At 36.1% G+C, this 24,824-nt stretch overlaps 1 protein-coding gene across 1 annotated transcript in view; it reads left to right on the top strand.

Annotated features, from left to right (window-relative positions):
* Cdkal1 (CDK5 regulatory subunit associated protein 1 like 1) overlaps positions 1–24,824 on the top strand; it is a 732,899-nt gene that overhangs the window by 439,943 nt on the left and 268,132 nt on the right. The window contains exon 9 of the mRNA XM_004640150.2: positions 12,164–12,330. Coding sequence (XP_004640207.2) covers positions 12,164–12,330 — 167 coding nt within the window. The remainder of the gene's footprint in view (positions 1–12,163; positions 12,331–24,824) is intronic.

Here is a 24,824-nt window from a genome sequence, read left to right as displayed (position 1 = left end):
ATGGTACAGGGCCTTACTAGGCAACTCAGGATATAGTGATCCTCCTGTTTTTAGCCTCCCCAGTGCTAGGATTACAAGGCATGTCCCACCACTCCCAGTTTCAGTGGCTGGCTCAGCACGCCCAGGGGTAGAGCTGGCAGGACATGTGATGCCCAACATCAAGCCCTGGTCCCTGTGCTTGCCTAAGCAGGTGTTTACTCTGCTGAGCTATCTTGCTGGCCCTCAAATTTATTTTTTTGAGCATTGGATTTTGTTATGTTCTTTGAAAGAATTGTGAGCTCTGGAGCCAGGGAGATGGCTCAGTGGAATAAGCGCTTCCCTGGCTAGCGCAAGGGCCTGAGTTCAATCCCCAGTTCTGCAAAAAAAAAAAAAAAGAATTGTGAGCTCTATTCTACTGTAGAGTCATTTGAAATTAGCTTGATCTTTATTTTATTTTTAAATGTATAAAATTTAAATTTATTGAAATTTTATTAGAGTATCTTTGTACTTCATGCAGTTTACAGTCATCTTAGGGAGTGGTTACATGTATGTATTACAACTTTTTTTTTTAAGTTCCTTTCCCCTTACTTTCCTATACCCCCTCCTGTGGTTCTCAAATCACCTCTTTTGGTACCTGTTCATACTGTTGTCTTAGGGTATGTCATGACTTACAATGTGTGCATTGATTAGGGTTATTAGGTTCCTGTATATGGCATACCTGTAGTCCCCTCACATTCCCTTCCGCTTGCCTCCTTGTTCCTGTAAAGCATTTCCCTAATGTACGAAATCTTTCCTCTTGTCCCTTTCTGTCTTTTATCATTTTCTTAGTTTATATTTTGCCCCATTCAAATGAAGGATGCCATATGGTATTTAAGCTTGTGTGACTTGATTTATTTCACTCAACATTGTATTTTCCAGGTGTATCTGTTTTTTCTACATATACCTCCTTGTTTTGTCATGCTTCATAGATGAATAATATTCCATTATATAAAAATAAAGTTTTGTTTATGTAATCATCTATTAATGGGTATATAGACTACTTCTAGGATTTAGCAATTATGAATTGTGCTGCTATTAACATTGGCATGCAAGTATTCCTGGAGTATGATTACTTTGGGAAAGACATCTACTGAAGGATAGCTGGGTCTTATGGAATTTCCAATTTCAATTCTTTGAGAAATCTCCATACTGATTTCCATGATAGTTACACTAGTTTGAATTCCTATCAACAATATAGGAGAGTTCCTTTTTCGCTGCAACAATGCCAGCATTACCTATTGTTATTGTTTGATTTTCTAGTAATTACCTTTTCTTTCCGAAGTAAGATGGGATCTTAGTGTTATTTTGAATGGTATTTCTCTAATGGCCAAAGACATCAAACTTTTTTTTCATATATTTGTTTTCCATTTGTTTTTGTTCCTCTGTGAAGTACCCATTTCTCTAGCCCGATTTTTGACTGGGTCTTTAATTGTAGGAGGTTTAATTTCTTTGAGGTCTTTCTATATTCTAGATATTAATCTTCTGTCTGATGGCTATCTGGCAAAATACTTTTTTCCCCATTCTGTAGTTTGTCTACTGATTGAATCTTTTTTTTTTTTTTTTTCTGTACAGAAGCTTTTTAGTCTGATATAATTCCATTTGTTGATTCTTGCTGCTATTTCCTGTGTAATTGAGGTTCTATTTAGGAACTTTTTGTACTCCTGTGTATTCAAATGTTTTACCTGTTTTGTCTTCTAGAAAGTTTAGTTTGTTTGTTTTATTGCTTAGATCTTCAATCCATTTGGTTTTAATTTGGTGTATGGTAAGAGATACAGGTCCAGTTTTGTTTTTCTGCAAACAAATAACCAGTTTTCCTCACATGACTTATTGACTTGGCTTTCTTTAATCCAACATATGCTTTTGGATCCTTTGCTATTTAAATAATTGAATGTGTCTGGGGAGGTTTTTGTATTCTTAGTTCTATTCTATGGATCTACATGTTGTTTTTATCACCATTGTTTAGTAGCTTGAAGTCTCATATTGCTATCACAGCTGTTTTATTCTTTTTTTTTTCCAGTATGAAAGGTCTCTCAACATTTTGTTAAGACCTTTATGTTTTTACTTATTTATTTTATTAATTTTATTGAGAAACGAATAGCAATGAGACAGTTTCAAAACTGATTAGTAGGACAGTTTCAATAATTAATACATTGCATATTGTTGTCTTCCTAGTGGTTATTCATAGTGCAAGATGCAGACATGATATCTTCTCCAAACACTATTAGTACAAATCTTTCTTCTCATTGAATTAAGAGAAAGTAGCTGTATATCTGTCCTAACTATTTTGTATATACAGATACAAAATGGTCCTTCATTTGTATTGCCTTTTTTTGTTTGTTTGTTTAGCTTTGTCAGAGATGGGTATTCCATTGCCATTTAAATATTGTAGGTGTGTGAATTCAGCAAAATAATTCAATGTAGTCCAGTAGTCCATAATAGTAGTGGGTTATCCTATCCATAAGACTGGTAATGTCAGAAGTTTCTGCATCTGTTGATATGATCATGTAATTTTTGACCTTGTTTCTGTTTAGTTGATGTATTACATTTTCAGATTTGCGTATGTTGAACTACCCTTGCATATCTGGGATGAAACCTCCTTGATCACGGTATATCAGTCTTTTGATAATATGCTGCATTCTATTTGCTAATAACTGCTTAAGATTTTTGCCTTTAAGTTCATTGAAGAAACTGGCCTGTAGTTGTCTTTCAGTTTTATCTTTTTGAGTCTGTCTTAACCTAGATCCAGAGCAATTTTTACTTGAACACAAATATTTCAGTATGACTACAGCAGTATCTTTTTAATGATTCTGTCCATTGACTTCTGTATTCCAAGGTCTTTTTTCATCTTTGAGACAATATTAGCTCTTCTGGGCCTCATGTAGATTCTTGGGATTGTGTGGCCTGCTGCTGTCCCATGTTTCTTTGACCAACTTTAGGATTTACATGCCAAGGTCAGTACCCAAAGAACTGAGGGGATGTCTGTTGAGATTTGGATCTGGGCTTCACTGAAACTTACTTTTCTGTATCATTTAATCATGTGATTTAATAAATCCAATCTCTATAGTTTTTTTAAGATCATCAGATTCTATTTGGCTTCCCCCTTTTTGCATTGGAAAACTCCTCCAAACAGCATTCTGGAAAATCTTGGGCTCACCACACATTTTTTTCTTACAAGAATCTCAGCACTGCAGTACTTTTTGTTCTTTAAAACAAACAAAAAACAAAGAAAAACTTATATATAAATATATATTTTTATAAAATATGTGGGTTTTACTTTTATATACTTTATGTGCCTATTAATTTAAAAAAATATTTGGGTATAGTGTGGTATTTTCATATATCCATATAATGCAGTTTGATCTTTTCATTGATCTTTGTTACCTTGCCGTATGCCACTGTCTTGTCCCCACATTCTTTTCCTTCTGTCTGATAATAGCCTGGCTTCTATTTTCATAAGGTTGCATATGTTAGGGAAAACATGTAATACTTTAAAATTATTTTTTAAAATCTTTTATTGATTTATTTGGTACACTGTCTTGCAATGCAGCTTGGACTCTTAGTGACCCTTCTGTCTCATCCTCCTCAGCACTGAAATTATCGGCATGTGCTACCACACCTGGTTTCGGGTGGCCAGCACAGCATGCCCAGGGTTCCAGGGCCAGCATGGCATGTGGTACCGGGGATCGAACCTGGGTTGTTGTGCTTGGCAGGCAGGCGCTTAGACTGTAGAGCTGTCTCCATAGCTCCTGTAATAATTTTTTTAAAGTCTGGCTTATTTTAATTTGATAATCTCCAGTTCATCTGTTATAGGACAAATGAAATAATTTCTTTTTTTTTTTTTTTTTTTTTTTGGTACTGGGTATCAAACTCAAGACCTTGTGTTTGCCCGGCAGGCACTTATGCTACTGAACTGTCTCCCCAGCCATCATAATTTCATTTTTCAAAGCTGAATAATACATTGGGAATATATGCCACATTTTCTTTATCCCATCATCTGTTGATGGGCACCTGGGCTGCATCCAAATCTTGCCTGTTGTGAATTGTACCACAGTAAAACATGGGTATGTGAATGTACTTATAGTGTGTTAAATTCTTTAGGATATATACCAAGGAGTAGTATGGTGGGGTCACATGTTAATCTATTTTTAGTGTTTAAATTATTGCTATACTTATTTCCATACAGCTGTATCAATTTACATTCTACCAGCACTGTTACATTCCACCTGTCATCCACACCAGCATTTATTCCTTTTTCTGTTCTTGGTGATAGCCATTTGGATAGGAATAAGATAGAATTTCATTGTCGTTTGCTTTACATTTTCCTAACCATAGCTAATGTTATTGAATATTTTTTTCATATACTTATTGAACACTTGTACTCCCTTTGAGATGTGTCTCTTTAATTCACTTGCCCATTTAGTGATTGGATTATTGGATTTTTGAATTTGTTTCAGGCCTTTATATATTCTAGATATCAGGCCTTTATTGAAAGAATAACTAGATTCTTACAGATTTTCTCCTTTTCTGTAGGCTCTTAAATTTGGTAGTTGTTTCCCTTGCTGTGCAATACCTTTTAATTTGATGTAGCCCTTTTTGTGACTTTTATTTATTTCCGGTGGTAGTATTATCTTACTCAAGAATTCTTAATATATGGCTTCAAGTATTTCCCTTTTGTCCTTTCCTTTGCAGTTTCAAAGTTTCAGGTATTATTAAGAAACAAGTATGTGATCCCATTTTTTTTAAAAACAAATTTGGGCTGAATTTATGTTATTGGGTGAGAGATAAAGGACCAGTTCCCTTGCCTATATAAAGATAGGAAGTTTTTTTTTCCCAACATTGTTAAAGACGCTGTCTTTTCTCCAGTGTATTATTTTTATTTTTATTTGTTTATTTTTCTTTTGGTTTCTTTATTAAGAATCTAATGACCACAGTGGTATGAGTTTGTTTCTGCATCTTTCGCTCTGTTACTTTGGTCTGTGTATCTCTTTTTTTCCCACCACCACACTCTTTTCCTAATGTGGTATTATAGTATAGTTTCTACAAAAATTATACATCAGGATTTGTGATGCCGCCAGCCTTGCTCTTTTGTTTAGGGCTGTTAATGCCATTCTGGTTCTTTTTTTTCATACCATTTATTTTTCTACTTTTAGTTCTGTGAATACTACCATTGATACATCTATGGGAGTTACAGCAGCTGTGTAGATCATTTTACTAATATGGCCATTTTAATAGTATTAAGTCTGTCAATCCATGAATAGAGGAGGTCTTGCCATTGTCTGGTGCTCTGAGTTTCTATATTCACTGTGCAGTTATTTTCAGTGTAGAGGTTGTTCACTTTCTTGGTTAATGTAATTCCTAGGTATATTTTTTTAAGCTACTGTGAATGGAATTGGTTTCCTGATTTCTTTCTCAGCTAATTCAGAAGTATTTTTTGTTTATTTATTTGTTTGTTTTGGTTTTTGTTTTTGTTTTGTGTTTGTTTGTTTGTTTGTTTGTTTTTTGACTGGCTCAGAATGCCTTCATGGCAGGTCTTGCTTGAGGATCTGGGGATCAAACCACAGCATCCTGATTGCTTTGTTTAAGCAGTCACTTAAACAGCTGAGCTAATGGGCATGCCCCCTTTCTTATGTAATTCATTATGGATGTGTAGAAAAGGTATTGATTATCTTTAATGTTCATTTTTTGTCCTGTGTCTGTTTTTCCTTACCTTTGATGATTGTTGTGTCATATACTTTACCATTTGTGCTAGTTGTTTAAAGTATGAAAGTAATTCCTTTTAACATTTAATCTTTCATGTGTAGAAGTAGAAGCCTTTATCACATTTCCCTTTTTCTCCCGTACTAGAAATGGATCCCAGGGCTTCCCACATGCTAAGAAAGTATTCTACTACAGAGCTACATTCCCAGCCGTTTTGTATTTTATCTTGAGACATAGTCGTATTAAGTTGCCTAAGGATGAGCTTGAATTTGCAGTCCTTCTGCCTCAGCCTCCCTCGTATTTGAAATGACAGATATGTGCCCTTGCAGTTGACCCCAAATATTTCTAATTAGTTAAATTTTTGTGTTGTCATTAATGTAGCTAGAGTTGACAATTTGTACTGAAGATGAGACATCCCTCTCTAGAGGCAAATAATCAGATAGATAAGTTAAATACTAGGGATATCAAGGTAAATTTTCAGAAAAGGAACATTATGGGTGTATGTGATGCCCACACTTATATTTTAAGAGTATGTTTATTGAGGAATTATTAATTTTGAATTATATTATATTAAACAATGTGTACTTAAAAAAATCAGTAAAACAAAATATTGAATTTTAGCAAAAAAAGAAAGAATTTTAACATGTAATTCATTTGTAAAGTAAATACCAGTGTTTTCAACATATTTTGCTGTTTAATAGTCTAAAAAAAAGAGTGCTTCAGAACATGTATTTTAAAATTGGAAAGTAATGACAGTCATATGTGAATAACAATATGAACAAAATTCTATCACAGAAATAATTTTTGCTTCAATTATCCCTCTAAGCCAGCTTTCATACACAACAGCAGTTTCATACACAAGTGTCCCTCACACTGACAGCATGTGTGCTTAGCTTAGCATTCCTTTCCTGCTTGGCAGGCCATACTTGTCACCTCCTTTGTCCTTCTATTTTGTCAGGAGCTTCCTGTTATACAGTTTGTACTTACCAGGAAAATAAAGTGTCAGTAAAATGAAGTATCAAATATGTAATGAGAGCGAGATAGTTTGGCGGACTTAGCAACTGCTTAGGCAACTGCAGGGACCAGGTTTCAATCCCTGGCACCACATTCCGTGCCAGGCATACTGAGCTGGCCACAGAGACTGGTCATGGTGGCACATGCCTTTAATCCCAGCACTGGGGAGGCTAAAATCAAGAGGATTGCTATGAATCCAAGCATTGTAGTGAGACCCTGTACCAAATACATTGAAATATATATGTATATTGAGAGACAGAGAGAGGGAGGGAGGGAGGGAGGGAGGGAGGGAGGGAGGGAGAGAGAGAGAGAGAGAGAGAGAGAGAGAGAGAGATTGGAATAAACACTAGCATTTTCTACATCAATTGTTTGCTTACTAAATCTAAAAAATAATGTCAGAAATAAATTGCTGTGTAAATTACAATGGGAATACAAATGAAATTCTTTCACAAAAATAGTACTTCTAGTAATACTTGTTGTGATATTTGTAACTCATTACACGTTAGGTATTTTTCACGCATGAGAACAATGTGTTCCATATCACAAGTATTGTTTATACTATTAGCATGTATTTTGTTCTCCTGTCTGCTTTGGTAGGACATACTTTACATCTTTCTGGTCTTCCTTGTTTTGTAGGCAGTTTTTGTGTTTTATTTGTCTATGCAGTGGTTTCCACCAGCATTATTTTATGAAGTTCTTTGGTCAGATACATATTGTTCTTCTTTTTTTTTTTTTTTTTTTTTTTTTTTTTTTTTTTTTTTTTTTGGCGGAACTGGGGATTGAACTCAGGCCCTTGTGCTTGCCAGGCAAGTGCTTATTCTACTGAGCCATCTCCCTGGCACTCTTGTTATTAACTTTTATGTTTTCTACTTTTTTCATCTTCCATCATCTCAAATTACTCAAACAGCTGTTCCTTTTTTTTTTTTTTTTTTTTTTTTTTTAGGGAAGGGTGTACAGGGTGTTCAGGATCTCACTACTGGATCAAACTTATAGTGATCTGCCTGTTTATAGCCTCCCAAGAGCTGGGATTACAGGCATGCACCACCTTGCTGTCTCAGTGCATCCTGGGGGTGGGGCCGGCTCTGCAGGCCTGGGTATCAAACCCCCAGCCCATGCACCTGCTAAGAGGTGCTTTAATCCGTTGAGCTGTTCGGCCGGTCTCCTCAAACCGCTGTTGAGTTTACTATGTGTTCAAATTGTATAGGCTGATCTGTAATTTCTTGGACAATAATGAATTCTAATAACTAAAAATATTATTAGGGTTTTCTCCTTTGCAGTGTATTTTGTACCTTCCCCATATTTGTTTTTTCTTTTAATAAAATTAGCACATTGAAAGATGGTAGATGATGCTATAAACCTGATATAGATGACAAAAGTGAAGTAGACTGGACACTTTTGGGAAAATGAACCAAAATCAGGTGTAGGAACAATTTTAGGAAAAGAAAATTTTTTTTCTGGGAAAAGAAAGCTGATTTTTGTCTACTATTTTGCCCACTTCCACCACCCCCTCCGCACGTGCACTCTCTCTCTGTCTCTCTGTCTCTCTCTGTCTCTCTCTCTGTCTCTCTGTCTCTCTCTCTCTGTCTCTCTCTTTCTCTCTCTCTCTGGCCTGTATTTTTTATAGGAAGTTTTTAATTGGGCTTTCACTTACCATAGTTCTTCTTGCTTCACTTTTTCATTTTTATGGTGTTTATTTTTCTGATATGTATTAATCAAAGTGCAGGTTACAGTGCAGATTGGGGTTTTCTCATTGGAAATGGCGTCTCTGCTCGAGGTTAGCGTGGCTGCTGCTTGATGCCTGTGTTCTCCAAAGTCACCCTCTACCACCAGTAAGGATTTTCAGGACGTTCTTCTTGTGCCTGTCAGTGGCTCATTGCAACACCTTAGTCATGGTCCAACTTTGGTAACAGAAGTTTCATGATGAATTAACATGTATCATGAGCCGAAAGGGCTGCAGGGCACATGTAGGTAAGGGCCTAATAATGATAGACAAATAAAAGAATAAATATGCAAAGCAATATAGCTTTATAACTGAAATTCTTACAGAGTGAAGCTGTTTAGCCAAGCACTTCTGTCCATCATGATAGCCAATTAAGTGTGCAGATTTTCACGTGTGTGTCCTCATATGTGTCCATTAGTAATTACTGCCACCCTCTGTTTCCCTGGGGAATCCGTATACAAGTCTCTCCTGACAGGAACCACTTGCAGTGTGAGGGATCACAAGTCTTCCCAGGAGAGAGGCTGTCACGTGTGAGGATTACACATTTGGCTTTACCTGCAGTATGAAATAATTCTGTGTCTTGCAATTGAAAGGTCAACTCATTAGATTTGATGCTCTTTGTAACCTTACGAAAATCTCAGTTTTCTCAAGTTGGTTAACTGAAAGATCTTCTTTGACACAGTTTTAGATTGAATGGTGAGGTGATGTTCTTCAGGCCAGGGGTTTCATATTTTGTACAACCTTTGACTTTTCATTGTGTTTTAAACCAGGTTGCTACATAGAGAATTTTAACAGCCTTGATCTTAGAGTCATAAAATACTGTTATTCCTGTTGCTGCTGTTTAGTATTACAGCTGCTTCCTCTTTATGAGATTTAATTTGAAGTTTCAGCCCACCAGGGGGCTATTGGTCCCCACCTTTGCAGTTTGAAGAGCAGACTGGTGTTTTCTGCGTGGATGTTATTTTGCTTCCTATTCAGAGTGATTTTTGCTTTTCTGTATTCATCTAGCAACAGCAAGGCACTGTTCCAGGAACTTGCTTTCTCTACATAAGGCATAACATGGAACCATTTGGATGGAAAAATTATAAATTAAAATTATTCTCTTCACTTAAAAATATTCATATTGTGTTGCTCAAATGCCAGTAACTGGAAAATCATGGATAATTTCCTATTTTTATAACCTCTTTCAGAATGTTTTAAAATGTGTTTATGTTGATACTTAGCCATCTCTTTTCCTAGAATGGGTTTTGTGATAATTTTTTTTTAAATGAAGGTTGAGTCTAGTGTCTGATGGACTATATTATTAAAATGGAGATTATACCATTAATTGTAATCCATTTTTAAATAGAAAAATATTTGTTCTATGTTCATAGAATGTTTATAAAATTGTAAGACTTAGATAGTCCATAGATATGCCATACTATATTTGTGGAAGATAAAGCTTTTTATTAAATGTTGAAAACTGAGCAAATTTTTATTGTTTCTGGAATCTGTAAATTTAACTTCAACTGTGAAAGCCCATGTACTTATAGTACTAGTGGTTTTTAAATACTAAAAGCACTTTCAAATTTTTTACTAGTCTTTGCTTGTTTGTTTTTACTCTTCTGGTCTCATTGCTAAGTCAGTGACTCTTTCATTTGAGGAAACTAAGCTTTTCCTTCTATCTGCACTTTTCTAGTTGTATGTATAGGAGTAGGAGTTATTTATCTCAGAAAGATAAGCAGGCAGGGAAAAGTAAAAATGTTCTCATATGGGCTGGGTGACTTTTTGATAAAATAAATATATCTTTCATTCTATAGAAAAGAATAGTGACTGGAGGTCTTCTAACTGTGGACCATATTAAAGAAAGTGAACTTTGAGTCCATAGTCATATAAAAGCCATGTGTTTTAAGGGCAGGCCAGATTGCACCTGCTGAGGCAGAGTGCAGTGGCTGGCCCCCCGGCCCCCTCGCTGCATCGAACCCCAGCTGCTGCTCTCTGCCTCAGCAAGTGCTTCAGTCCGCTGAGCTATCAGGCTGGTCCTGGGCTGAAGTCTTACTTTATGTTCCTGTGTCATGTGCTGGCGTTCTCCCGAAGCAGTGCATCACATAGCATGAACAAATTTCACAGGCTCATTTCAATGTTTATTTTAGCACTGCAGATCATTTGGACTTTTAAAATAGGCTAATCCTTCAATTGAATATGGGTTCAGAAAGGTTCTGTGTGTATCCTAGGAAAACCTGGATGCCTCCTGTTTACTGTGTTTTATTTTAAACATCAATAGGTGATCCAAGAATATTTCTTCTTAATTTTTTATTCAATTTAATGAGAAAAAAATAGCAATGAAACAGTTTCAAAACAGGTTAGTAGGACAGTTACATTAATACAGTGCATATTGTTGTCTTTATAGTAGTTATTCAGAGGGCAAAATACAGACATGATATCTTGTCTAAACACTATTAATACAGACCTTTATTCTCATTGACTTATTAGAAGGTAACTGTATATCTATCCTATTTTGTATCTACCTATGTATGTATTTTTTCAATACAAAATGGTCCTTAAAGAGCCGGCCAAATAGCTCAGTGGATTAAAACACCTGCAAGCAGGCGCAGGGGCTGGGGTTTGATCCCTGGGCCTGCTGTGCTGGCCCCGCCCCCAGGGCACACTGAGATGGCAGTTGAGACTGGGCTTGGTGGCCTGTGCTTTTAATCCCAGCTCTTGGGAGGCTGTAAACAGGCGGATCACTACTAGTCCGATCTAGTAGTGAGACCCTGAATGCCCTATAGAGTCTTCCCTAAAATAAAATAAATAAATAAATAAATAAATAAATAAATATTAAAAAGTACTTCATACATATATCTTCCTTTTTGGGTTGGTTTTGTCAGAGATGGGTGCTCCACTGTTGTTAGAAAAGCTGTATTTGGAGAAGTCTTTAAATGACCTTTTCATATTTGATGCCAGTTCAAATATTGTAGGTACTTAAATTCAGCAAAATAAGTCAATATAACTCAATAGTCCATAACAGTGGGTTATCCCTTCTTAATGTTTGAAAAGATGTTATTGCAAGCTATAAGTTTTGAAGACAGGAGTCTACCAATAAAATATTGATGCATTTCCTATTTGATGGAAAATAGGTTGTACAGAGTCAGTAAATGGGGTTTCCAACATAATTTATGCAGCAACCAATATTTTTGAGCATAGCAATAAAATGAAGTGTTTTTGATTAAATGAAAAAGATTTAATAAATGGTATAGGTAAAATGAATTTTTATTAATAATTTGAGAGTTAATTCCTAACTTTGCTTGACTTTTTTCCTTTGGCTGATGACAGACAGACTAGTGAGTTAAGTGCTGACAGTCCCTGTTGGGCGGATTGGCGGTTTAGTTCCAGGACTTGTGATATTCATGACAATAGATGTTCTCAGAGATGGGACTGGAGCTCTCGCCATGATGGAAGTGCTGCGAGGGAAGCACGGTTGAACCAATTGGCTGTGAATGTTAATCACTTCATAGGACACCCTGATAATTTACACCATTGTGGCAACTCCCTAGTGTTCATAAATGGACCTATCAACCCACTGCCACCGTGGGATAAGCTGCCTTTTCTCTGCAGTTGAATAGCCAGACAGCCTGCATAGCATGTGGGGAAGCACTGCGTTAACAAGAGTGAGCAGCTGCACGATGGCGTGGACAGCTTCGTGACAGATTGGCTAACTATCTCCTCTGATTCCAGAGGGCGTTTGTGAGGTGTGGCTGACCAGCGAAGACACAGGGGCCTACGGCAGAGATACCGGCTCTGATCTCCCCACACTCCTGTGGAAGCTGGTGGATGTGATTCCCGAGGGAGCGATGCTGAGGCTTGGCATGACCAACCCGCCCTATATCTTAGAGCATCTGGAGGTAAGGACAGTGCCACATTTGCATACTGACATAGACACTAGCCGCTCAGATATGGGCAGCCTCAAGATCAGCAGAGCCACTCCCACATTTGTGCTGTGTCCACACTGCCACCAGTAAACCAAGACTTTCAGATCCCCTTTGTCAGCCGAGAAAATAATTTGTTTTTGCTTGCTCATCATTAATTAATGTTGCATAAATTTTTCAATACTGCTATCTTGTCAGTATTCTTCGTTGCTCTGTTATCGTCCTCCAGTTTCCAACATTTGACTCAGCTTTTCCATTTTTAATTTTAGTGTGGTTCAGAAATACTAAATACTAATGTATTGCATTAATTTTGTACCCAACAGTCAATATTACCTTGTACAGACCATGCCAGTGTATTAGTGAGGAGGCTGACCTTACCTTTCAGGCTGCTGCACATCCACTTCTTTACCAAGAGAGGCTTAGTGCTGGAGTGAGGTCAGGTGGACACAGAGCTTGAGGCTCTTGCACTCAGCTCGCCTCTGACCATTGGGAGCTACAGCTTACGCAAGCCTCAGATCCTGGCCTGGTTTATACGCGCGGGTCAGTTGTTTAACCTTAAGTAGGTAAATGTCAAATTAGAAAAACTGGATATATATCCAGGTGACTGGCACCTGAGGACAAATGCCATAGTAGATGTCAGCCAAGAACATGGACAAGACAGCAATAATTTAAATGAAAAAACCCATAATCTGTAATTATTACTTAAGATATAGTTATGCTAGCTTCAAAGTTGTGAGCTTAAAATCTTGATGCTGCTGTTAGAAAGTGATATGTAAAGCATGGGGAACAAATCACTTTCGCTTTAATTTAGGTAGGTCCTTAGCACTGTGTTTGTACAGAAAAATAACATTCTAAAAACGTTATAGCTGTTGAAATTTGCTACATAAATACAAATAAATATTTAAATAATTATTTCTGTCATTTCGATTTTTGAACTATATGTAAGCTTTCTGTTAAATAGCCATCTTAACTTCAATAACATATTTTAGAAATTCTTTAAACACAGTGGATAATAGTCTGTTAATTAAAAATAATTAAGAAATTGAGCTGTTTCAAATTTGCTAACCACATTTTCATAGCCAGGTCCTTCTTATATGTTTGTAGGTTAACTTTGGCGCCTCAGTTAGTGTGGGATAATTATGATTTACTACTTAAAATAAGTTGTAGATATGTCAAGATTTACTTAACACTTTGACTTAACACTTGAAAAAGCATGTGATTCTTTGTGAAAAATCAAATATGCTATGAACTGTGGCAGTCTTGCTATATTACAGTAGTGTGAGACATCCGTTGCTAAGCCCCAGCAATGCACAGGGTGTATGTGTGTTAGTAAGGGAATTGGGCCCTTCACTTATACATTTTATGAGAACATGCCATGTTTGTAAATTTTTGTTACAAAATTTCTGATAAGGGAACCAGGATCCATAGTAGCTAAAATCAGTAAAGTTCAGATACAAAGTTAACACAAGAATTAAAAAAAAAAAAAAATCACATATTGGCTCAGAAGTGGCTAATCAAGTATTTCTTGACATAAATTCAGTCTTAGTTGATTGCATCACTGCAGCTGCTAAAGCTATCTTCTTCACAAATCCTACTTTTCACCAGCCAAAGTAGTCACAGCATTGTTGATTTTCCAGTAGATGTTCCAAAAGAGCTTCTAAGAATCAACAGGAGATGCTAAATATAGCATTATACTTTACCTGGAAAACAGCAGATATTTAGTTTGTAACTTATAGTATGATTCCAAGTTGCTATTGTCGCATTATATTTTTTAAAATCTTTGTTTTAACATAGTAAATGTTGGCCTTTCTTCATCATCTTCTTGAGGAAAAGTCATTGTCATATCCATCATTTGATCTACCCCCCACCCCAAGTAGGGCTCAGGATGTACAAAAGTGAATAAATTGTAGCTCCCACAGTAAAGCCATAAGGTTTAAAGTGTCAGTACACTCCCCTTAGAGGAAGCAAACGATGTTGAAGTGAGTGAGTCCATAGATTGCACTTTATAAGGAAGAAGTGATATAGGCTATTGTACAACACCTGGGGGGAAAAGCCATCCCCAAAAGACAGAACAGAGGAAGCAAGCACACACATGTATGGTAGTTAGAAGATCCACCTATCTGGAATTAAGAGCGTTTTACCTATAATCACTTTGCCAAGGCCTTCACACCTTAGTGATTCTTCTCATCCTGCTCTAGATGGCACAATATAGAGTTGGCAGCATTTAAAAAACACGTCTTACATCATAGAGAAGTGAACTGGGCTCCAGATGGCTTAACTGGTGCCCAGTGACCTAAAGGGCCTCAGGGGACCAAGTCTAAATCTGGTGAAGCTCAGTCCGTGCTCAGCAATACATTGTGCTTCTTCATTTCCTCTCACTGGGCTTAGGCCACTCTACAGAAATTACTTCACTTATCAAAAGAGTGGTAGAGAGAGTTCACCAGTAAGAAAAAGAGAACAGGAGGGAAACCAGAAATGAAAATAGAAAAAAAATAACAACAGGGAGTGGAGGTGGTGGTTTCTTTTAATCTGTAGGGATAAAAGGAACCTACTCTTGAAATAACTGTTTTGATGGGTTAATACCCTCAGAGTGAGGATTTCTTGAGAGCCATATTAGTGGGACTCAGCCTTCTGGTGTTTCTGGGAGACACTTCACATGGCAGACTTTAATTACAGAGCACTTCACTAGCTGTTTTCCTCCTCCTCCATCTCTACCTTTCACATCTACCTGACTTGAAATTTTTAAAAATGCCTTTACCGGCTTTTTTTTTTTTAATATCAAAGAATTTAAGAGAAATTATTTAAAGGAAAACTCTGAAGTTTCTCTTGTACTGTTTAACAGTTTGTGAAAAAAATAGATGAGTTGAGAATACATTTTATTAAATCATCATAGGAATAGAAGATGCATTATACACTAAACACTGGATGTACGCTAAAGGTTTTATCTAGAGTTTAACATTGTGTTTGATACTTCATGTAGTAGATATTGAATAATACATCCTGAATTAAAGGAAGAACTCTTCATCAGTATCAGGTGGACAAGTAATAGGGTCTTTGGGCGACATCTACAATCCCTATTTTTAGCTTATTATTACCTTAAAAATGCAGGATATTTTAATGGTACAGCTGACAGTGGGAATATTTGAATTTGAAAATGAAACATAGCTATGAACATATGTAATACTGTGTTAGATTTGCATATGATAATAGAGGTAGTAGAACAGTGAGTTAAAGGTGTTTTACTTCAAGTCCACTAGTGCTTCTCCATTACCTACAGGTTAAAGATAAGCTCTTATGTATGACATCCAGGGTCCTTAAGATACTTTTCATTATGTAGCCAGTCTTTTAACTCTTCATTACCTGTGATGCTTCCTATGTGGCCTGTATTATATATGCCTTATGTATGTGTTTATGTATACATATGTGCTTAGACATTCACTTTGTTTTCTCATTCAGTCGGTTGCCAGTTAGTGGTAATATATTAATCAGGTGCACTAATACTTGCCACTGTAGAAAATGTTTGCTTTTTCCCATGTTTGCTCTTCTATGCATACTGTTGCATATGCTAATGTAATAACATCAGTATTCTTGTCTTCAATGAACTTTGGCCTTACGGAAAGTCAGGCACTTGTGGATTTGATCATTCTTGTAAACACATTACTTTGCCTTGCCTTCCCAGTAATACTGGTAGGTAATCCTCAGCCAAACTATTAACTCAGGCTGAAAATAATATACCTGAACCCAGCAAGTGATGAGACCAGTAATACAGTGTCTGTAGATAAAAAGATATCATCCATTGCTGGTCACTTATTTTCTAAGAGTGAATAACAATAGTTGTAATAGTAGCAGTAGCAGTAGCAGTAGCAGTAGCAGTAGTAGTAGTAGTAATAGTAGTACGTTTGTCAAGTATATAATATTTTAAAGAAGCCAGACTGGTTTCTACATGTGATTGTTTTTTTCCTCCCTTCTTCTTTGCTGTATAGATATTATTACCTTTAATTTATTGGTTGAGAACTTAAGTATTAACAAAGTTATATAACTTTTAAAACCATATAGTTAACCAGCCACTGGGCTGGTCTTTAAACTTGGGCTTATCTTGAAATGATTTCTACTGTACACCATGTTGTCCCAAATCCTCTCCCTGTCAGGTCTTTTCCTTATATATTGTGGTATCATATTTATGTGGGACTCTAGCGCAAGTGTTATCATCTTTAGGGAAATTCTGTCTTATTCATCTTTATATTTTAATGCCTGTGCTAACACACACTTGATAAATGTGTATTGAATGATGTGATAGCTCTATGGTTAACTTATGTTCCTTGGCTACTTGATACATCTAGTTTCATATCTGTCCCACATGTCTAGTTTTGCAAGAAACTGGTTGGTTGGCATGTGTGTTCTCACTTATGAGTCACACTTCTGTGAAGATGTCCTGAGTGATGGGTGGGGGAAACTTCATCTCAGGGATGTATTGTATTTATTTGCCTTGCTGAACTATCATAGTGAAAACAACTTTAGGATTACAGAAAGCAGATAAACTCCCTTGTATGATTGCTGAAGTTGTAGATTTTTAGGACTTTTAAAATCTTTCTTCTGTCTCCCCATCCTCTTCAGCATTTGCTGCTTTGTAGAATACTCATTAGAGAAGCCAACAGCCCAGTGGATAATTTAAATCAGGCAGCTTGTTTTGATTTAATTTTGTGAATTAGCTGGTAGGGAAGATACTAAAGCTATTGAGCAGTACGAAAACCTAGAAGTATCTACAGATTTTATTTACCTAAGCAGTTCTGGCCCTCCTTGTATTATAAATAATTTAGGGTAACCATTGTGTCCTTTTAAGAGACCTGTACCTCCCAAACATGACATGTACCAGCATGTCATCAGTTGCAGTTTGCCCAGAGAGCACAGGTTGCTTACTTCAGGGTACAAGTGGTTCTTATTAAGGACTGCTCCTGTATTCAGGTTATGAATAAAGCAACCAGTATTTTAAAATTTAGACTACTTATAAAATTTTACTAGGAAATATTGGCAGCAAATGTTATACTATAGATATTACTCACATAGATATTATACTTGTTTTATTTAGCTTGAATTAAAATGTGCAGCATTGTTTAATATTTACATTTAGTACATTTGTATTATATGACATTTGGTTAATCACTAATGATGTCAGTGTAAAGATTTCGTTTGTTTTTGGCTTTGGAATTTTTTAATCAAAACAACTATCAGCTTTATACCAGTCTTGATATTTGTATTTTACTTTAAGCTACATGACTTTACACTCTAACCTAATCATATATTTAGCAAAATGAATGTGTCTGGTGAAAGATAGTAGATAATCTGTTAAAGACTTTTATTGCATGGTAACTTATAGTCTGTAATATGTTTAGGTTGGCTCACTTTGATAAAGGGCCACATACTTTCAGAATAATAGCAACACAATACCTGCTGGGCCTAGGTATCCTCAGAGCAATACAGAATTGCCAAACTGAACTCATCAGTTCAAACAGGTTTTTATAATTTTTTTCTCATTAGTATGTATACTTTGCAGAACAATAGAAAAATATGTAAATAGATCCTCTGCTATCATATATGAACTATTTTCCAGTTTTTGACTAATATAAAGATGAACTGGATGACTTATTTTGAGCAAAGAAATGGAAAATAAAGAAAATTTCTTTACTTCTTCCCACATAGTACTTTAGAGATATGTTCCTGTGTGGTTTGATCTGACTGGTTGGTACCTGTTTTCTTCTTCTTATTTTTAATCATCAACATTTTGTTTCATTCCAACTCTGACATTTATAAATAAATTCCAGGAGGTCAGTAAAACCCTCGTAAGTGGAAACAAAACCTATCTATCTGAAAATGTGAAGGAGTGAACTCATGTTAAAAGAGTTCATATCCATTTTAAAAAGCTTATCAGGCATTTCGGGGAGCCTAATTCTTGGAGGGAGGTACCTCCCTCTGGAAAGGCAGACATGGACAAAAGACATGGCCTACCTTGATTTGCACAGCAGTTTGACTACTTCTGATAGAAAATGAAATTGAAATGCTATCCTCCCACCCCCCAAGCAAGACTAGGTTCCAACTCTTTATCTTCCCAGGCCTTCCATTAACACTGCTTACCTCTCTGCCAGTACCATGACTCTGCCTCCTCCTCCTCCTGTTGATACTTCCTTTTTCTCTCATCCATCCTTCTGCTTCTAATTCCAGGCCTGTCCAAACAGCCTAAGATTTCCTTCAAATCAACAACACTTCAGAAAAATGCGCATAGTCTACTTCTTCCTGTAGGTCAGCTTCCTGTTACTGAGCTCACTTTGTAATATTGAGTCTGGGTAATTGATCCTTGTGATGACATGCAGACTAAAGGGTCCAGAAAAGAAAGGAGCTCATAGGTAGACTGACTGTCAGAACAGATTCTTCTTTGTTGCTGCTGAAATTATTTTATGCTTATTTGGGGTCTATTTTCAGGAAAAAATTTAAATATTTTATGAATGAATATTTCTTGTGTCGTAAATAATTGGAAACCTCTGTCCTCCTGGGGAGAACAACGGAAAATGTCTTGCTTATTAAAATTGTTTAAATAGCCTGTGCTGTTTTGTATGGAGACTGACCCTAGGGGCTTCTGGCACTCTAAGTTCCAAGTTTTAAATTACAAAATATGCATGAGATTCTAGATGCAATATGGGAACATAAATGGCCAGATCATTTTTTGATTATCTTAAAATGCTTTAATTCATGTTGTGGTGTAACTTCTGAACTGCTCAGCCACTAATATCATTTATTTTTCTCCTGTAATTAGCCTGAGTTACTGTCTATTGCTTACGGAATAAAGTGGCATATATGCATGTTCAGTCCCAGAAGAGTTGATAATTTTGTGAGCAAAAAGAGGACTGTAAGAATAAAATGTGTGGTGGGTAGTAAGTGAAAAGGCTCTAGTAAATCCTTTATAAAGAAAGTAATGCCATAGTCAAAATTCTGGAACTATGTCTTTCTGTAGAAATGTTTTATACATTACTTTTAAATAAAGGCAGATAGATGAATCAGTGGATAAGTAGATGGATAGATGACTGGATCTCTCATTCAAACATTCTTGAGAAGTCTAGGAATTTACATAGTTCAATTATAGCATATAAATAGACCTATTTCATCTTTTTCTAGTATGGTGTACATTTCACTTTATATGGGAACATATTAGATACTTATATGGTTTAATTTGCATCTTAAAAAGCACTTTGTGAGTACTTTAAATCCTTACTTTCACCAGAGTATCTGAGCAGGCTTCTAGCATCATCTTTCTAGGTCAGTATACTTCAGCCTCTACAGTGCACTGGTTAGGGATTTTCTTCCTCTTTAAATTGAAAAGTCAGTTCTGGTCAGACTATGGAGAAGAGCTGCTTTTGGCTTTTCTTTCAGAAGCAGAGAGAGGCCATCCACATTACTTCACTTTGCATTTTTCTTTTTATTCCAAGATCCTTTATGTATTGATTTCTTTGCTCTGATAGCCTATGAAATGCTGCCTTAGGCACTTGCTAATTCAGCACTTAGTAAAGTGAAATCCTCATATTTTATATCAGGTGGGTAATGGAATTTTCAGGTGATTCATGGTGTAGAACAGAAAGGTTGGTAATGAAGTTAATGGTTCATAGAATAGTTGAGGGACATTCAGCATATTTGACAAAAGGAAAATTCGTTTCCGTAGTGTGCTTCTGTTTATTTCTGATCTATTAAATTGGTTATTTTTTAAGGTCTGATCTGTGTCTGTTCTTTTTTTCCTCTCTCTTCCTTTCTTTACCACATGAAAATGTTAAGCCTTCAAGATCTAAGTTTAAAAATTCTTCAATGTCACTTAATAAATAAAGACTGTCATAAATTGGAAACTGTAGAGTTTATTATTGTTGCTGTTATTACTGTTGCCTAAAACTTACTTATTTGTATGTGTTATAACAAAACTATCAAGTAGAATATAATGGGTATAGCTAGTCTATGTCTGATAAGTGACTTTTTGGATCAAAAGTTATACCATGCTGGCCTCAAAAAGAAAAGACTGATTTGATTTGATGTTGAAAGTTTTAAAGTTGTTGACTAGTTTCAGAGAAAAAAGTCTGTTTATTTTAGTAATATGAATTACTGTGTTTTGAACAATTGCTTTTGAAATTTTTCTACTATGTATAAGGCTTGTTTGCTTTTACAGAAAATATTGGGGTTTGGACTACCTGTAATATTTTGTAATAGAGAAGCAAACTTCCTTGTTTTCTTGTTAAGTTATAGCTTAAAAGCAAGCTTTTTATCCACTTCATTTAACAGTGCCATGCTGAATAGCAGCCTACATCTCCATCAGTTGAGATTTCAAACATTAATCTTTTAGGTGATTGGCTACTCCATTTCAACCTTCATTTTTCCCACCCTGACAGAGCCTTAAGTTGCTGTCATTCTTCTGTTCCTACACTACTGCCTTTATATTAGTTTAGGTGCTGTAGTAAAGTATCTGAAACTGGATAGTTAAAAAAAAATTAAAAATAAAAAAAAAAACAACAGAAGTTAACAGTCTAACAGTGTATAGGTTAGGTGTCCTAAGCCAAGGTGTTGGCAGGGTTTGAAGGCTGGGGGCAAAGGGGCCAGAGTTTCAGGGTGAGGGAGTTGTTTGTCTCTCATTTGCTAGCCATCTTTGGCATTCCCTGGCTGTGGACAATATGCTGCTGTAGTATGTGCCTCAGTCTTCCTCTGGTACTCTTCTGTTTGCCTCTATCCATGTTCTATTTGTATACACCAGTCACTGGATTGGGACCCAATCTAATTCATGATGACATCATTTGAACTTGGTTACATCTTCATAATGGCACCCATGTTAGGGCTTCTGTAGTCTTTTTAAGGAGCATAATTCAACCTATAATACCCTCTTTTTTTGCAAAATACTTTGTCATTGTTATCCCTTTGTTATTTTGCTTTTTGTACAAAAGTAATTATCTTAGAGATTACAATTAACATTTTAATTTATAACAGTCCTGCTCGGGTTGATATCACCTTAGTTATAATCGTATAGAAAATCTTTGCTCCTGTGCAATTCTCTTCCCTGCCTGCTTCTTTGTGCTGTTTTTGTTGTAAAAATTACATCCTTGTACAAGGTATGCCCAGCTACATGTATTTATGATTAATAGTGTTCTATTGATAATAGTGTTCTGTGCTGTTGCCCTTTTAATCAGATATGATTGTTATAAGCAAGAGTTACAAACAAAAGCCATATTTATATTGTCTTTAAATTTACTTATGCAGTTAACCATGGTCAGTGCTCTTTACTTCTTTATGTAGGTTGAAGTTTCTTTCTTGGCTCCTATTTTATCACTTGCAAAGCAGGTGTGCTAGCAATAGGTTCTCTCTGTTTCTGTCTGACATTGTCTTAATTTCTTCTTTGTTTTTGAGGAATAGCTTCTATGGATGTAGAATTCTTGGTTGATAGTGTTTTCTTCTTATCATTTTATGTCATCTGGCCTTGTGTTTTTTTTTTTTTTTAATCCACTGCTTGTCTTACTGATAAGCTTTGTCTATGACAGTTGCCTCTCTCATGGAGCTATCAGTATTATTTGTCTTTTGACTTTGAACAGTTTGACAAAGATGCATGTAGGTGTAGTGCCATTGAATTTGCCCTACTTGGAGTTTGTAAGGCTTCCAAGTGAGTGGATTGTTTTTGATCAAATTAGAGAAGCTTGGGCCATTGTCTGTTCAAATATTCTTCTCATTCTGTAACACTGATTATATGTATATATAACAATGTGCTTGATGGTATAGGTTGATATGGTTGAATTGAAATTCCACACATTTCTAAGGGTGTATATGTGTACATGTATTTATTTGGAGGGAGGTGTAGTCTACAAATCAAGTAATCTCAATTGACCTATCTTCAAGTTTACTAATTCTCCCTTCTCTCTATTCACATTTGCTGAGCCAAAGTGAATTTTGGTTAGTTCTGTACATTTCTCACAAAATTTTATGTTTCCTATCTATAATTTCTGTATCATTATTGATATTGTTCATTTAGTGACTTTCCTTTGTTGGTATTTAAAGTATTAATTTAAAGTATTTGTCCAGTAAATTTTATTTCTTGCCTTTATGAGGAATGATCTTATTAGTGTTTTTCCCCTTGTTTCATATTTAAAGGGATTTGTTGTTGGTGTGTTCATTTGTTTGTTGAATGTTTTATAGGGCTTTTTAAAATTATTATTAAAAATTACATGTTGAAGCCACACATGGTGGTGGGTGCCTACAATCCCAGCACTCAAGGCCAGCCTAGACTATAACTAGATTGCAAAATGAGTTCAAAGGTAGCTGAATTACATAGTGAGTAGTTGTCTCAAAAAAAGAAAGAAAAGAAAACTATATAATGAAAATAATATAAAATACCAGTTCTGGAAATGGATACTTCTCCTCCTTGATATTGGTTATTTTAATTATTTTATTTTTGGGGAATTGTCTTGTTTTATTTTTCTGAACTAATTTTGTGAAGTCTGTTCTCCTTGTCATGTATCCACCCAGTTAGGTGAGTGGTCAGCTAGTAAGGAGCAGAGGGTCTCCTTTAAAGTCTAAAACTAATGAACCTTCCCTTGTTCCAAAGTGGCCCTGTGTGCATGTTAATGCCCACCTTCAAGGTGCAGTTGGGAGTTTACAGCTTTGCCTTTGGCTTCCTGTCCTATTACTGTAGTCTCAGAATTGGCTGAAGGTGAAAGCTGAGCACCTTCTGAGGCTTTGACTAAGTGTATGTACAATCTGAACACACACACAAGGCCTGTGCATGGACAGGGCCTTCCAGAGTCCCAGGATTATATTAATGTATTTCAAAGTCCCCTATGAATATTACATTCCCTATTTTATCTTTTAAGGTTTTTGATTTGCTTATTGTTTGACCCAACTGTTATTCATTGCCTCAGGCAGCTGTGATGATAAACAATTGCAACTGATTATTTTTGACAAATGCCCCTGAGCAAAAGGCTTTTCTACTGAATGAGTGCCAGGTCATGTTAAATAAGCAAGCTATGCCTTGGAGTCTTCTCTGAATACCCAGACAGGTCACATAATGAGAGTTTTCTGGAAATGGGGCTTTGAAGGAGGCTCATCCCCGTCCAACCACTCCTGTGGTTGGCAGGCTGTTGGTTTTACCACGATTGAAGGATGTTGGTTTTCAGGGATACTGTGGAGCTCAGGAGTGGGAGATAAGAAGAGAGTAGGTCAAAAACTCCATGTAGTTCACTGTTCTTACCGTGATTCATTTGTTTTTCTTGAATCCAGATTCCCCAAATTGCTGCAAACCGTTAGTTAATTTCCAGAGTTCTGTGAAAGTTGATTCTGACAATTTTTGGCACTGCCCTCATTGTTTATAGAGGACTTGGTTTTTCAGAACCATTTGCCCCACGATTCCCTCTGTCATCAGTAAATGTTAAGTCTGGAAATGGGTTGCCTCTTTATCTGCCAGGCCATTCATGTGTGAGGTTAAATCAATTTCCTGCTTAATTTTTGTGTTTAGTGTCAAAGGTACCATCAATCACTTATGATGCCATCTGCCTTAGTAAAGCTTTTGAGGAGGAACTCGTGTCATTAGTAGGTTATTGACAGCAAAAGATCACTATTACTTGAGTTTCCATCACAGAAAGCACAGAGATTTACAGATGAAAATGTGTATTTCATTAGTCCATGGCTCTGGGAGCTACACAGGAAACAACATGGGTAGGCAGGACTAAATTTTGCTTTGCTCCCTTTTTAAATCAATACTTTTTTATTAAAAGTATGTCAAATATTTTGTTACTCCTATTCTGGAAGTGATTCAAGGTCACAATCACAGTGGCTCTTATTGTCGAAGCTGCTGTGAATGTGTTTCATAAAAACGCAGCGTTTTCTTGTGAGGCGGCATCCCCATCGCTCAGCCTTGTCCCATCCTCTGCATAGTCTTCTGCAAAGCTGTATGCATCAGTCGTTCAGGCACTGGCTATTCAGAAAGAGCATGTTTGCTTCTGCTGTTCTTTTACTAAGTTAAAAAGATATGAAACTTGAGATCAATACCAACAAACTACAGATTTTGTAACAAGGTGCTAGAAAACCTGTTATCTGGGGCATATTCAGTTTCAAAAATGGAGTAAGTGAATTATTGTACTAGAATACACTTTGGTACAGTTCAGTTAAATTTATAATAAAATAATAGAATCCATAGATCTGACTCAAAATTTAGTACTCTCTAAATGTGTGAGTTCAAGTGAGTTGTAAACCCCCTTAGACAGCCATTTATTTGTCTGAAAGTAGAATTAATGGAAAGGGCATGTAATCTGTATGGCCTGTTAAATGCTGCCCAGTTTCCTCATTCTGTGATTTTAAAAAATACTTATAATTAACAAGATATATATATATATATATAATATTATATATATCATATATATATATGTAATTAATCAATTCATTCAATTTGACCTACTCAAGGCAAATAT

Source organism: Octodon degus, unplaced genomic scaffold (assembly GCF_000260255.1).
Source record: "Octodon degus isolate 3935 unplaced genomic scaffold, OctDeg1.0 scaffold00119, whole genome shotgun sequence".
NCBI classification, from domain to species: Eukaryota; Metazoa; Chordata; class Mammalia; order Rodentia; family Octodontidae; genus Octodon; species Octodon degus.
This window is presented reverse-complemented; position numbering and strand designations above follow the sequence as displayed.